Raw genomic sequence first — 12,203 nt, forward strand, 5'->3', positions numbered from 1 at the left:
TTTATTTTTCATTTTTTCGTCGATTTTTACATTTTTTATTTTTTTTTCCCCCCCTCTTCCTCCCTGTCTCCCCCCCCTCCCCCTCCCTCCCTCCCCTTCCCCCCCCCCCCCCAAAACTTTCACTTTTCGGCCGTTTTTCGGGCCCGCCCCTCCCCCCCCAAGCCCCGCCCCCTCTTCCTCCCACCCCTCCCCCCACGCCGCCGCCGCGACCCACGGACGCCCCTCCCCCCCCTCCATCGGAGCGCCTCGAGCCCCCCCTCCCCCCCCCAACGGTAAGAGGAAGGGGGGGAGGGGCTTGTTAACGAGGGCTCGTTAACGAAGGGGGGCGGGCCAACGGGCGGGGAGGGGCGTTCCTTCTGGGCGGGGCACCGCCAAAATGGCAGTTAAGGACGAAGGGTCAGGGGTTGCTGTAATTCATTGGGGCGGGGCACGGAGGTCGTTAGGGCGGGGTGCTAACGAGGGGGCGGGGCTAAGGGGGGTCTTAACGAAGGGGGCGTGCTAATGAGCGGCGGTGGTGAAGGGGGCGGGGCTAATGATGGTAACGGGGACAAACAGCCACTCCCCAGACAGAGTTGTGCTGCCATGTTAATTAAGGGGGTGGGGCCAAGGCCCTCGTTAGGGCGGGATGCTAATGAGCGTGGTGATTGCCTGACGAAGATGATGGTGAGCGGGAAGGTCTGGAGCTTAATTAGTGGCTCCACAAAAATCGCTTGGGGGGGGGGGTGACACCCCCACCCCACCCCTCAGAGGCTCCTCCCGCTAACGAGCGTCGCTAACGAGGAAGCGCCGCGGAGGTGGGCGTTGATGGGAGGCGATGATTGGGCGATGGCCATGATGGACACCTTGAGGTCCCGCCCACCTCGGGTCCCCCCAAAACCCTTTTTGGGGGTGTCGCTCAAGACTTTAGGCTCCTCCCACTAACGAGCATCACTAACGATGCTCATCGTTAACGAGCAAGTAGCGTAGAGATGGCGGTTGAGTGATGGCCGTGATGGACACCTTGAGGTCCCGCCCACCTTGGGGCCCCCCGAAACCCCTTTTTGGGGGTGTCACTCAAGACTTGAGGCTCCTCCCACTAACGAGCGTCGCTAACGATGCTCGTCGTTAACAAGCAAGCATCAAAAGGGTGGTGGTTGGCTGATGGCCATGATGGACACGATGAAGACCTTGAGGTCCCGCCCACCTTGGGGCCCCCCAAAACCCCTTTTTGGGCTGTCACTCAAGACTTGAGGCTCCTCCCACTAACGAGCGTCGCTAACGATGCTCATCGTTGCTTCTCCCACTAACGAGCGTCGCTAACGATGCTCGTCGTTAACGAGCACGTAACGAAGAGATGGTGGTTGAGTGATGGCCATGATGGATCCCTTGAGGTCCCGCCCACCTTGGGGCCCCCTGAAACCCCTTTGGGCAGGGAGGCGGTGTCACTAATGATCCAAAGCCCCTCCCACTTAATGAGTGTTGCTAACGATGCTCGTTGTTAACGAGCAAACGTCTTGGTGGTGGTGGTTGGCTGATGGCCATGATGGATGCAGTGAAGACCTTGAGGTCCCGCCCACCTTGGGGCTCCCCAAAACCCCTTTTTAGGGGCGTCACTAATGACCTGAGGCTCCTCCCACTAACGAGCATCAGTAACGATGCTCGTCATTGCTTCTCCCACTAATGAGCGTCGCTAACGATGCTCGTCGTTAACGAGCAAGTAGTGTAGAGATGGCAGTTGAGTGATGGCCGTGATGGATCCCTTGAGGTCCCGCCCACTTTGGGTCCCCCTGAAACCCCTTTTTGGGGGTGTCACTCAAGACTTGAGGCTCCTCCCACTAATGAGCATCACTAACGATGCTTGCCGTTAACGAGCAAGCGGCATGGGGTGGTGGTTGGGTGATGGCCATGATGGACACGATGAAGACCTTGAGGTCCCGCCCACCTTGGGGCCCCCCAAAACCCCTTTTTGGGGGCGTCACTCAAGACTTTAGGCTCCTCCCACTAACGAGTGTCGCTAACGATGCTCATCGTTGCTCCTCCCACTAACTAGCGTTGCTAACGATGCTCGTCATTAACGAGCAAGTAGCATAGAGATGGTGGTTGAGTGATGGAGATGATGGACACCTTGAGGTCCCGCCCACCTCGGGGCTCCCCAAAACCCCTTTGGGCGGGGAGGTGGTGTCGCTAATGATCTAAAGCTCCTCCCACTTAATGAGTGTCGCTAACGATGCTCGCTGTTAACGAGCAAGTGTCATAAGGGTGGTGGTTGGGTGATGGCCGTGATGAAGACCTTGAGGTCCCGCCCACCTCGGGTCCCCCCAAAACCCCTTTGGGTGGGCCAGGGGGGGCGGGCGTCGCCTCTGGCTGACGCCCCTCCCTCTCACCAGCCCCGCCCCTCCCGCTTCAAACCCCGCCCACCCCAACCGGGCGGTTCCAGAGGTATCACCACCCATCCCCTCCCCCTCGTCTTCTCTTTTTTTTTCTCTTTCTCTTCCCGCCCCCCCCCCCAAAACAGGTCCGCGCCCCGCCCCTCCCCTCCCTCGTTTTTTTTTTGCGCCCCGCCCTCCCGCCCCGCCCACCCCGGCCGCCGCCATGGCCAGCAACGTGACCAACAAGACGGACCCGCGCTCCATGAACTCCCGGGTCTTCATCGGCAACCTCAACACCTTGGTGGTGAAGAAGAGCGACGTGGAGGCCATCTTCTCCAAATACGGCAAAATCGTCGGCTGCTCCGTCCACAAAGGCTTCGCCTTCGTCCAGTACGTCAACGAGCGCAACGCCCGCGCCGCCGTGGCCGGCGAGGACGGGCGCATGATCGCCGGGCAGGTCCTGGGTGAGTCGCCGCCGGAGGAGGGGGCGCGCCCGCGGGTGGGGTCGCAGGTTTGGGGCGGGGGGGGGGGGACCCGTAGGTTTTTGGGTGGCCCTGGAGAGTTTTTGGGTGGGCCCGGTAGGTTTTTGGGTGGCCCTGTAGAGTTTTTGGGTGGCCCTGTAGAGTTTTTGGGTGGCCCTGTAGAGTTTTTGGGTGGGCCCGGTAGGTTTTTGGGTGGCCATGTAGAGTTTTGGGTGGCCATGTAGAGTTTTGGGTGGCCATGTAGAGTATTTGGGTGGGCCCTGTAGAGTTTTTGGGTGGCTATGTAGAGTTTTGGGTGGCCATGTAGAGTTTTGGGTGGGCCCGGTAGGTTTTTGGGTGGCCCTGTAGAGTTTTTGGGTGGGCCCGTAGAGTTTTTGGGTGGCCATGTAGAGTTTTGGGTGGTCCCAGAGAGTTTTGGGTGGGGTCAAAGAGGTCTTTGGGTGGCCATGTAGAGTTTTGGGTGGTCCCAATAGGTTTTTGGGTGGCCATGTAGAGTTTTGGGTGGGCCCGGTAGGTTTTTGGGTGGCCATGCAGAGTTTTTGGGTGGCCCTGTAGAGTTTTTGGGTGGCCCTGTAGAGTTTTTGGGTGGCCCTGTAGAGTTTTTGGGTGGGTCCGGTAGGTTTTTGGGTGGTCCTGTAGAGTTTTTGGGTGGTCCCAGAGAGTTTTTGGGTCGTCCTGGAGAGTTTTTGGGTGGGCCCGGTAGGTTTTTGGGTGGCCCCAGTAGGTTTTTGGGTGGTCCTGTAGCATTTTTGAGTGGTCCCGTAGAGTTTTTGGGTGGCCATGTAGAGTTTTTGGGTGGGCCCGGAGAGTTTTTGGGTGGGCCCGGAGAGTTTTTGGGTGGGCCCGGAGAGTTTTTGGGTGGGCCCAGTAGGTTTTTGGGTGGCCGTGTAGAGTTTTTGGGTGGCCATGTAGAGTTTTGGGTGGGGTCAAAGAGGTCTTTGGGTGGCCATGTAGAGTTCTGGGTGGTCCCGGTAGGTTTTTGGTTGGTCCCGTAGAGTTTTTGGGTGGCCATGTAGAGTTTTTGGGTGGCCATGTAGAGTTTTTGGGTGGCCATGTAGAGTTTTTGGGTGGCCATGTAGAGTTTTTGGTGGCCATGTAGAGTTTTTGGTGGCCATGTAGAGTTTTTGGGTGGGCCCGGAGAGTTTTTGGTTGGTCCCGTAGAGTTTTTGGGTGGCCGTGTAGAGTTTTGGGTGGTCCCATAGAGTTTTGGGTGGGGTCAAAGAGGTCCTTGGGTGCCCAGGTTGAGTTTTGGGTGGCTCTGTAGGTCTTTCGGTGGCCCCGGAGGTTTTTGGGTGAGGCCAGAGAGGTCTTTGGGTGGTCCCTGTAGACATTTGGGTGGTCTCGTAGAGTTTTTGGGTGGCCATGTAGAGTTTTGGGTGGCCCAGTAGGTCTTTGGGTGGTCCCACAGACCTTTGGGCGAGGTCAAAGAGGTTTTTGGGTGGTCCCGGTAGGTTTTTGGGTGGGCGTGGTAGGTTTTTGGGTGGGCGTGTAGAGTGTTGGGTGGAGTCAAAGAGGTCTTTGGGTGGCCAGGTTGAGTTTTGGGTGGTCCCGCAGGTTTTTGGGTGGGCACATAGAGTTTTGGGTGGTCCCGTAGAGTTTTGGGTGGCCCTATAGGTCTTTGGGGTGGCCCCATAGATCTCCAGGTCACCCCACAGACCCCCACTGGCCCTATAGGTCCCCCCCAGCCCCATAAGTGAGGTCGTCCCCTCTCGCCAGCCCCATAAGTGACAGGGCGGGGCTCGGAGCCGGCCCCGTAGCCCCACAAGTGGCCCCACAGGTCGCCCCCCGCCCCACTGGTGACCCCCCCCCCGGGGTTCACCTGCCCCACGCGCAGCTCCACACCCCACAAGTGGCCCCGCGGCCGCTGCCCAGCCCCACGGCTGCCCCATAGATCCCCCAAATCCACCCCCCAGCCCCACGGCTGCCCCATAGGTCCCCCAAACTCCTTCCCCAGCCCCACAGACGCCCCATAGATCCCCTCAAACTCCACCCCCTGCCCCACAGATCCCCCCAAACTCCTTCCCCAGCCCCACAGACACCCCACAGATGCCCCATAGATGCCCCCCCCAGCCCCACAGCTGCCCCACACATCCCCCCAAACTCCACCCCCAGCCCCACAGATGCCCCACAGACACCCCATAGATGCCCCCCCAGGCCCCACAGACACCCCATAGATCCCCCTAAACTCTTTCCCCAGCCCCACAGATGCCCCATAGATATCCCCAAGCCCCATAGGTGCCCCATCGATGCCCCATAGACGCCCCCCAGCCCCACAGATGCCCCACAGATCCCACCCAGCCCCACAGACACCCCATAGATACCCCACAGATGCCCCATAGATTCCCCCCAGCCCCACAGATGCCCCATAGATGCCCCACAGACACCCCACAGGTCACCCCCAGCCCCACAGCTGCCCCACAGATCCCCTCAAATTCCACCCCCAGCCCCACAGACGCCCCACAGATTCCCCATAGATGCCCCCCAGCCCCACAGATGCCCCATAGATCCCCATGGCTGCCCCATAGATCCCCCCAAACTCCACCCCCAGCCCCACAGACGCCCCATAGGTCCCCCCACAGCTGCCCCGTAGACGCCCCACAGACACCCCACAGCTGCCCCATAGATGCCCCAAACTCCTTCCCCAGCCCCACAGACGCCCCATAGATGCCCCACAGATCCCACCCAGCCCCACAGACGCCCCATAGATCCCCGCAGCTGCCCCACAGATCCCCCCAAACTCCACCCCCAGCCCCACAGATGCCCCACAGACACCCCATAGATGCCCCATAGATCCCCCTAAACTCTTTCCCCAGCCCCACAGATGCCCCATAGATATCCCCAAGCCCCACAGCTGCCCCATAGATGTCCCCCAGCCCCACAGATGCTCCATAAATTCCCCCAAACTCCCCCTCCAGCCCCACAGATGCCCCATAGAAGCCCCATAGATCCCCCCAAACTCCACCCCAGCCCCATAGATGCCCCATAGATTCCTCCCAAACCCCACAGATGCCCCACAGCTGCCCCATAGATCCTCCCAAACTCCACTGCCAGCCCCACCAATGCCCCCCCAGCCCCACAGACACCCCATAGATGCCCCATAGATCACCCCAAGCCCCACAGTTGCCCCACAGATCCCCCCAAACTCCACCCCCAGCCCCACAGACACCCCATAGATGCCCCATAGATCCCCCTAAACTCTTTCCCCAGCCCCACAGACGCCCCATAGATCCCCACAGCTGCCCCATAGATCCCCCCAAACTCCACCCCAGCCCCATAGATGCCCCGTAGATTCCTCCCAAACCCCACAGATCCCCCATAGATCCCCCCCAGCCCCACAGCTGCCCCATAGATCCCCACGGCTGCCCCACAGATCCCCCCACCCCCAGCCGCCCCACAGACCAACCCCCCTCCCCTTTCCCTTCCCTAACGGCGGGACCCCGCCCCGCCCCACCCCGGCTCCACCCCTCCCCGCCCCACAGACATCAACCTGGCGGCCGAGCCCAAGGTGAACCGCGGCAAGGCGGGGGTGAAGCGCTCGGCGGCCGAGATGTACGGGTCAGTAGCTGCCCCACCTTCTCCGTCCCCCCTCGTCAGGTCGGGACCCTTTTTCTTCTATCCTCCCCCTCCCCCCCAAAAATGCCTACGGGGCTGCCCCACACCCTCAGGGCGAGCCCCGCCCCGGCCCCGCCCCGCCCCGCCTCACCCCGCCCTCCTCCCGCCCCGCAGATCCTCCTTCGACCTGGATTACGATTTCCAGCGGGATTATTACGACAGGTAAAAAAATCCGTCCGCCGCGGCCCCGCCCCGCCCGGCTCTCCAGGGCGGGGCTAAGCCCCGCCCCTCTCGTCCTCATCCCTGATAGGATGTATAGCTACCCCGCCCGCGTCCCCCCGCCCCCTCCCATCGCCCGGGCCGTCGTCCCGTCCAAACGACAACGAGTTTCGGGCAACACGTCGCGGCGAGGGAAGAGCGGCTTCAACTCCAAGAGCGGCCAGCGGGGCTCCTCCTCCAAGTCGGGGAAACGTAGGTGATTTTTTTGGGGGGAAAACGCCCCAAAACGGTACAAATCCTCCGGGCGGGGCGCTTTTTTGGGGCGATTAACGAGGATTTTGGCGGGGGGGGGGCAGTGAAAGGCGATGACCTGCAGAGCATCAAGAAGGAGCTGAGCCAGATCAAGCAGAAGGTGGACGCGCTGCTGGAGAGCTTGGAGAAAATCGAGAAGGAGCAGAGTAAGTTGGGGGGCGGAGGGCGGGGCAGGGCGGGGCAGGGCGGGGCGGAGGGGGTTTGGGGGCGAAAACGGAGGGTTTTGGGGTTGCGTTTCACGCCGGGGCCGGGTTTTTTTTTTTCTTTTTTTCCTCTTTTTTTTTTTTTTTTTTTTTTTTTCCTCCGCGCGTCGTGTCGCCCGCAGAGCAGAAGAGCGAGAAGGCGGAGGAGGAGCAGGGGGGCAGCTCGGCCAAGAAGGAGGAGGGGGGGGGCGGAGCCAAGGCGGAGGCGGGGGGCGAGGATTCGGCGGAGGAGGGCGACCTGCTGGATGACGAGGAGGCCGAGGAGAGGGGGGACGATCAGGTGAGGGGGCGGACCCATAGAATCTGTGGGGCGGACCCATAGAATGTGGGGGGCTGCCCCATAGAACGTGGGGGGCTACCCCGTAGAATGTGTGGTGGGGACCCACGGAATGTGTGGGGCGGACCCACGGAATGTGTGGGGCGGACCCATAGAACGTGGGGGGTGGACCCATAGAGAATGTGTGGGGTTGGCACACGGAATGCGGGGAGAGGACCCATGGAATGTGTGGGGCTGCCCCATGGAATGTGTGGGGCTGCCCCATAGAATGTGTGGGGCTGCCCCATGGAATGTGTGGGACAGACCCAGGGAATGGGGGGAGAACCTGTGGAATGTGGGGGGCAGATCCACAGAATGGGGGGGGAGGACCTGCGGAATGTGTGGGGCTGCCCCATGGAATCTGTGGGGCAGACCCACGGAATGTGGGGAGAGGACCCGCAGAATATGTGGGGCAGACCCATAGAATCTGTGGGGCAGACCCATGGAATGCGGGGAGAGGACTCCTGGAATGTGTGGGGCTGCCCCATGGAATGTGGGGGGTGGGTCCACGGAATGTGTGGGGCTGCCCCATAGAATGTGTGGGGTGGATCCATGGAATGTGGGGAGCAGACCCATGGAATATGTGGGGCTGGCCCCGCTGAATCGATAGGGCAGCTGCACCGAATCTATAGGGCAGTGCCACTGAAATCTATAGGGCAGCCCCGCCCAACTGCCACAGTAGCCCCACTGGATCTGTGGGGCTGCCCCATAGAATCTGTGGGGCAGCGCCACGATTCACAGGCCAGCCCCACGGCATCCGTGGGGCCGTCCCCGTCGGATCTCTCCGGCGCCCGCCCACGACCTGTGGGGCGGCTCCGCGGCATCTATGGGGCAGCCCCACCCTAACCCCGCCCCGTCTCCGCCCCACAGCTCGAGTCCATCAAGGGCGACGAGAAGGAGGCGGAGGAGGGCGAGGACGACCGGGACAGCGCCAACGGCGAGGATGATTCCTAAACCCCGCCCCCCCCAAACTGAGCCGGGACCCCCCAAAAACGCGCCCCCCGCCCCTCCCCCGCCGTGTTCGTGGTGTCGTGGCCCCTCCCCCCCACCCTGTAGTTCGGCTTCGCCCCACCCCCACCCCACCCCCCCAGTAATTCGCTCCCCCTCCCCCCTTTTAATTTTGATACCTCGTTACGACTTGACGATTAAAGGACGGATGGTTTGTAAGATGGCCGTCGGGGGCTGGCGGGAACCAGGGCGACCCACGAGTGCCCCATAGCACGACCCGTGGCCCTCCTCCTGCCCCACAAGTGCCCCACAGCAGCCCTACAGCCTTGTGACCCACAAGTGCCCCATAGCCAGCCCCATGGCCCTCTTTCTGACCCACAAGTGCCCCATAGCCAGCCCTCTAGCCCTCCTCCTGCCCCATAAGTGCCCCACAGCCAGCCCCATAGCCCTCATTGTGCCCCATAGCCTTTCTCCTGCCCCACAAGTGCCCCTTGGCCAGCCCTACAACCTTCCTTGTGACCCACAAGTGCCCCATAGCCCTCCTCCTGCCCCACAAGTGCCCCACAGCCAGCCCTGTAGTGCTGTTCCTGCCCCATAGTCTTTCTCCTGCCCCACAAGTGCCCCACAGCCAGCCCTTCTTCTGCCCCACAAGTGCCCTATGGCCCTCCTTGTGCCCCATAGCCAGCCCTATAGCTCTTCTCCTGCCCCACAAGTGCCCCACAGCCAACCCTACAGCCCTTCTGCCCCACAAGTGCCCTACAGGCCTTCTCCAGCCCCATGGCCAGCCCTATATGGTGCCTTTCCAGCCCTATAGCCCGTTTCCTGCCCCACAAGTGCCCCTTAGCCAGCCCTACAACCTTCCTTGTGACCCACAAGTGCCCCATAGCTGGCCCCATAGCCCTTCTCCCCCACAACTGCCCCTCAGCCAGCCCTATATCCCTCCTCCTGCCCCACAAGTGCCCTATGGGCCTTCTCCAGCCCCATAGCCAGCCCTATAGCCTGTTTCCTGCCCCACAAGTGCCCCACAGCCAGCCCCATGGCCCTTCTTCTGCCCCACAAGTGCCCCATAGATCTTCTCCAGCCCCACAGCCTTTGTCCTGCCCCACAAGTGCCCCACATCCAGCCCCATACGTCTCCCATCATCCCTCTCCAGCCCCATAGATTCCCCCCAGCCCCTCCCCCCCCCAAGAGCTGGTGGCCATCTTGGAAGAGGAGGAGGAACCTGGGGGGGGGGCGGGCAGGATGGGTGGGGTCGGCCACACCCAAGATGGCTGCCACCTGTGAGACACCCACCCCATTCAAGATGGCGGCCTCCGGGGGGGGGGGGGGGAACACAGACCCACCCAAGATGGCCGCCGCCATGGGGTGCACACCCAAGCTGGCCCCTGGCCCCGCCCCTTTACCGTGGGAGGCGGGGCCTGTGCCGTGGGGGCGTGGTCACGACGCGAGGGCGGGGCTAGACACACCCTACCCAAATAAGGAGACAGAGTGGAGCGGGTGTCGCCCTTTATTGCCCCGCCCCCTCCCCAGTCCTCGAACTGGGAGCACTGGCGGGGGCGGGGCTAAGGGGGCGGGGCTTCGCCGGCGGGGGCGGGGTCGTTGACCAGGGCGAGGCGGGCGGGGGCCAGGGCGGGGCCCGGCGGGCGACGCCCGTTGACGACCAGCGACAGCGGCGACGGCACCCGGATCCCCGCGAAGGAGAAGGTCTGCGCCCAGTACGCACCAGTTAGACCAGTACGGACCAGTACGGACCAGTATGGACCAGTTCAGACCAGTATGGACCAGTTAGACCAGTATACACCAGTACACACCAGTTCAGCCCAGTATGGACCAGTACAGACCAGTACGGACCAGTATGGACCAGTATGCACCAGTTAGACCAGTATACCCCAGTTCAGACCAGTTCAGCCCAGTACAGACCAGTTTGGACCAGTACTGGCCAGTAGCAACAGGTCAGACCAGTGTGAAGCAGTCTAGACCAGTTTAAACCAGTATGGACCAGTTCGAAGTAATACGGACTGGTACAGACCAGTACGGACCAGTATGGACCAGTACAGGGCAGGTCAGACCAGTACAGACCCCCCAGAAGCTCTCAACTCTCTCCCAGTAACTCCCAGTATCTCCCAGTCTGTCCCAGTCCCCCCAGTCCCCCCCAAACCCCTTCCCAGTCCCTCCCAGTCCATCCCAGTTCCACCCAACTCTCTCCCAGTCCCTCCCAGTATGTCCCAGCCCCCCCCAAACCCCTCCCAGTCTGTCCCAGTATCCCCACTCCCTCCCAGTTCCACCAAACCCTCTCCCAGTAACTCCCAGTATCTCCCAGTTCTGCCAAACCCCTCCCAGTCCCTCCCAGTATGTCCCAGTTCCCCCCAAACCCCCTCCCAGTATCCCCACTCCCTCCCAGTCCCCCCAAACCCCTTCCCAGTCCCTCCCAGTCCATCCCAGTTCCACCAAACCCTCTCCCAGTATGTCCCAGTATATCCCAGTCTGTCCCAGTCCCCCCAAAACCCTTCCCAGTCCGTCCCAGTCCATCCCAGTTCCACCCAACTCTCTCCCAGTATGTCCCAGTCCCCCCCAAACCCTCTCCCAGTCCCTCCCAGTTCCACCCAGTAAGTCCCAGTCCCCCCAGCCCCCTTCCCAGTCCATCCCAGTCCCCCCAAACCTGCTCCCAGTCCCTCCCAGTCTGTCCCAGTTCCCCCCAAACCCCCTCCCAGTATCCCCACTCCCTCCCAGTTCCGCCAAACCCTCTCCCAGTAACTCCCAGTATCTCCCAGTCCCCCCAAACCTGCTCCCAGTCCCTCCCAGCCCCCCCCAGTCCCTCCCAGTCCATCCCAGTTCCACCAAACCCTCTCCCAGTAACTCCCAGTATATCCCAGTAAGTCCCAGTCCCCCCAGCCCCCTTCCCAGTCCATCCCAGCCCCCCCCAAGCCCCTCCCAGTCCCTCCCAGTCCCTCCCAAATTCCCCAGCCCCCCTCCCAGTCCCTCCCAGTCCGTCCCAGTTCCCCCCCGGCCGCACCTTCCCCTGCCACTGGTGCTGGTGGTGGCAGAGCCGGGGTTCGGCCACGGCCAGCCCATCCCCCACCAGGACCCCCCAGCCCGGCGCCGCGTTGTAGATGGTCAGCGCCGCCGCCGACCCCGCCCCGTCGGCCACGCCCACCGCGCTGTCGGCGACAGAGGAGAAGGGGGCGGGGTCGGGGGGGGAAGGGTGGGCGGGGGCGCCCCTCCCCCAGCCTCCGGAGAGGGGGGGAGGGGCGCGAGAAGGTTGGGGGGGATCGACGGGGGGAGGGGCGGGTGGGGGTGCCCCACCCCTAAAAGGGGGAGGGGCCAGGGAGGGAGGGGGAGGGGTGAGGAAGCGAGGGGGAGAGGGGCCCAGGGGAGAGGGGGAGGGGTGGGGAAAAGGGGGGGAGGGGGGAGGGGAGATTGAAGGGTGGGGGGCGGCGAGGGGAGGGTGGGGGAGGGGCGTGAGGGGTTGGGTGCCCCGCCCACCCCCCCAAAAAGAGAGGGAGGGGCGGGGAAAGAGGGAGAGGGGCAGGGGAAAAGGCGGGGGAGGGGTGGGAAAATGGGGGGAGGGGTGGGAAAAAGGGGGGAGGGGCGGGAAAAGAGTGGGGGAGGGGTGGGACAGGAGAGGGGGAGGGGCGATAAAAAGGTGGGGGAGGGGAGAGAAGGGTTGGGTGCCCCACCCACCCACCAAAAGAGGGGGAGGGGTGGGAAAAAGTGGGGGAAGGGCAGGAAAAAACAGGGGAAGGGGTGGAAAAAAGCGGGGGAGGGGCGGGAAAAAGGGGGGAGGTGCAGGTAAAGAGTGGGGGAGGGGTGATCAAAAGGTGGG

At 62.6% G+C, this 12,203-nt stretch overlaps 1 protein-coding gene and 1 long non-coding RNA gene across 4 annotated transcripts; one reads left to right on the top strand and one right to left on the bottom strand.

Annotated features, from left to right (window-relative positions):
• Positions 1-2,431: 2,431 nt before the first annotated feature.
• Positions 2,432-8,603, top strand: HNRNPC (heterogeneous nuclear ribonucleoprotein C). Of its 3 annotated transcripts, none has more exons than XM_075018615.1 (7): positions 2,432-2,812; positions 6,310-6,424; positions 6,557-6,604; positions 6,693-6,853; positions 6,958-7,059; positions 7,239-7,396; positions 8,303-8,603. In XM_075018615.1, exons 1-7 carry the CDS (start codon positions 2,572-2,574, stop codon positions 8,384-8,386), a joined length of 909 nt encoding a protein of 302 aa, XP_074874716.1. In that variant the 5' UTR covers positions 2,432-2,571; the 3' UTR covers positions 8,387-8,603. The 3 variants fall into 3 exon arrangements, with proteins under 3 accessions (XP_074874716.1, XP_074874718.1, XP_074874717.1); XM_075018617.1 differs by having other exon boundaries at positions 2,500-2,812; positions 7,244-7,396; XM_075018616.1 differs by having other exon boundaries at positions 2,500-2,812; positions 6,310-6,385.
• Positions 8,604-9,869: 1,266 nt separating this feature from the next.
• Positions 9,870-11,630, bottom strand: LOC142025918 (uncharacterized). Its single transcript, XR_012648733.1, has 2 exons — positions 11,394-11,630; positions 9,870-10,086 (listed from the first exon to the last, which is right to left on the bottom strand). It is a non-coding gene; the product is annotated as an uncharacterized LOC142025918 (long non-coding RNA).
• Positions 11,631-12,203: the final 573 nt, after the last annotated feature.

The sequence above is a fragment of the Buteo buteo genome, chromosome 30, assembly GCF_964188355.1.
Source record: "Buteo buteo chromosome 30, bButBut1.hap1.1, whole genome shotgun sequence".
NCBI classification, from domain to species: domain Eukaryota; kingdom Metazoa; phylum Chordata; class Aves; order Accipitriformes; family Accipitridae; genus Buteo; species Buteo buteo.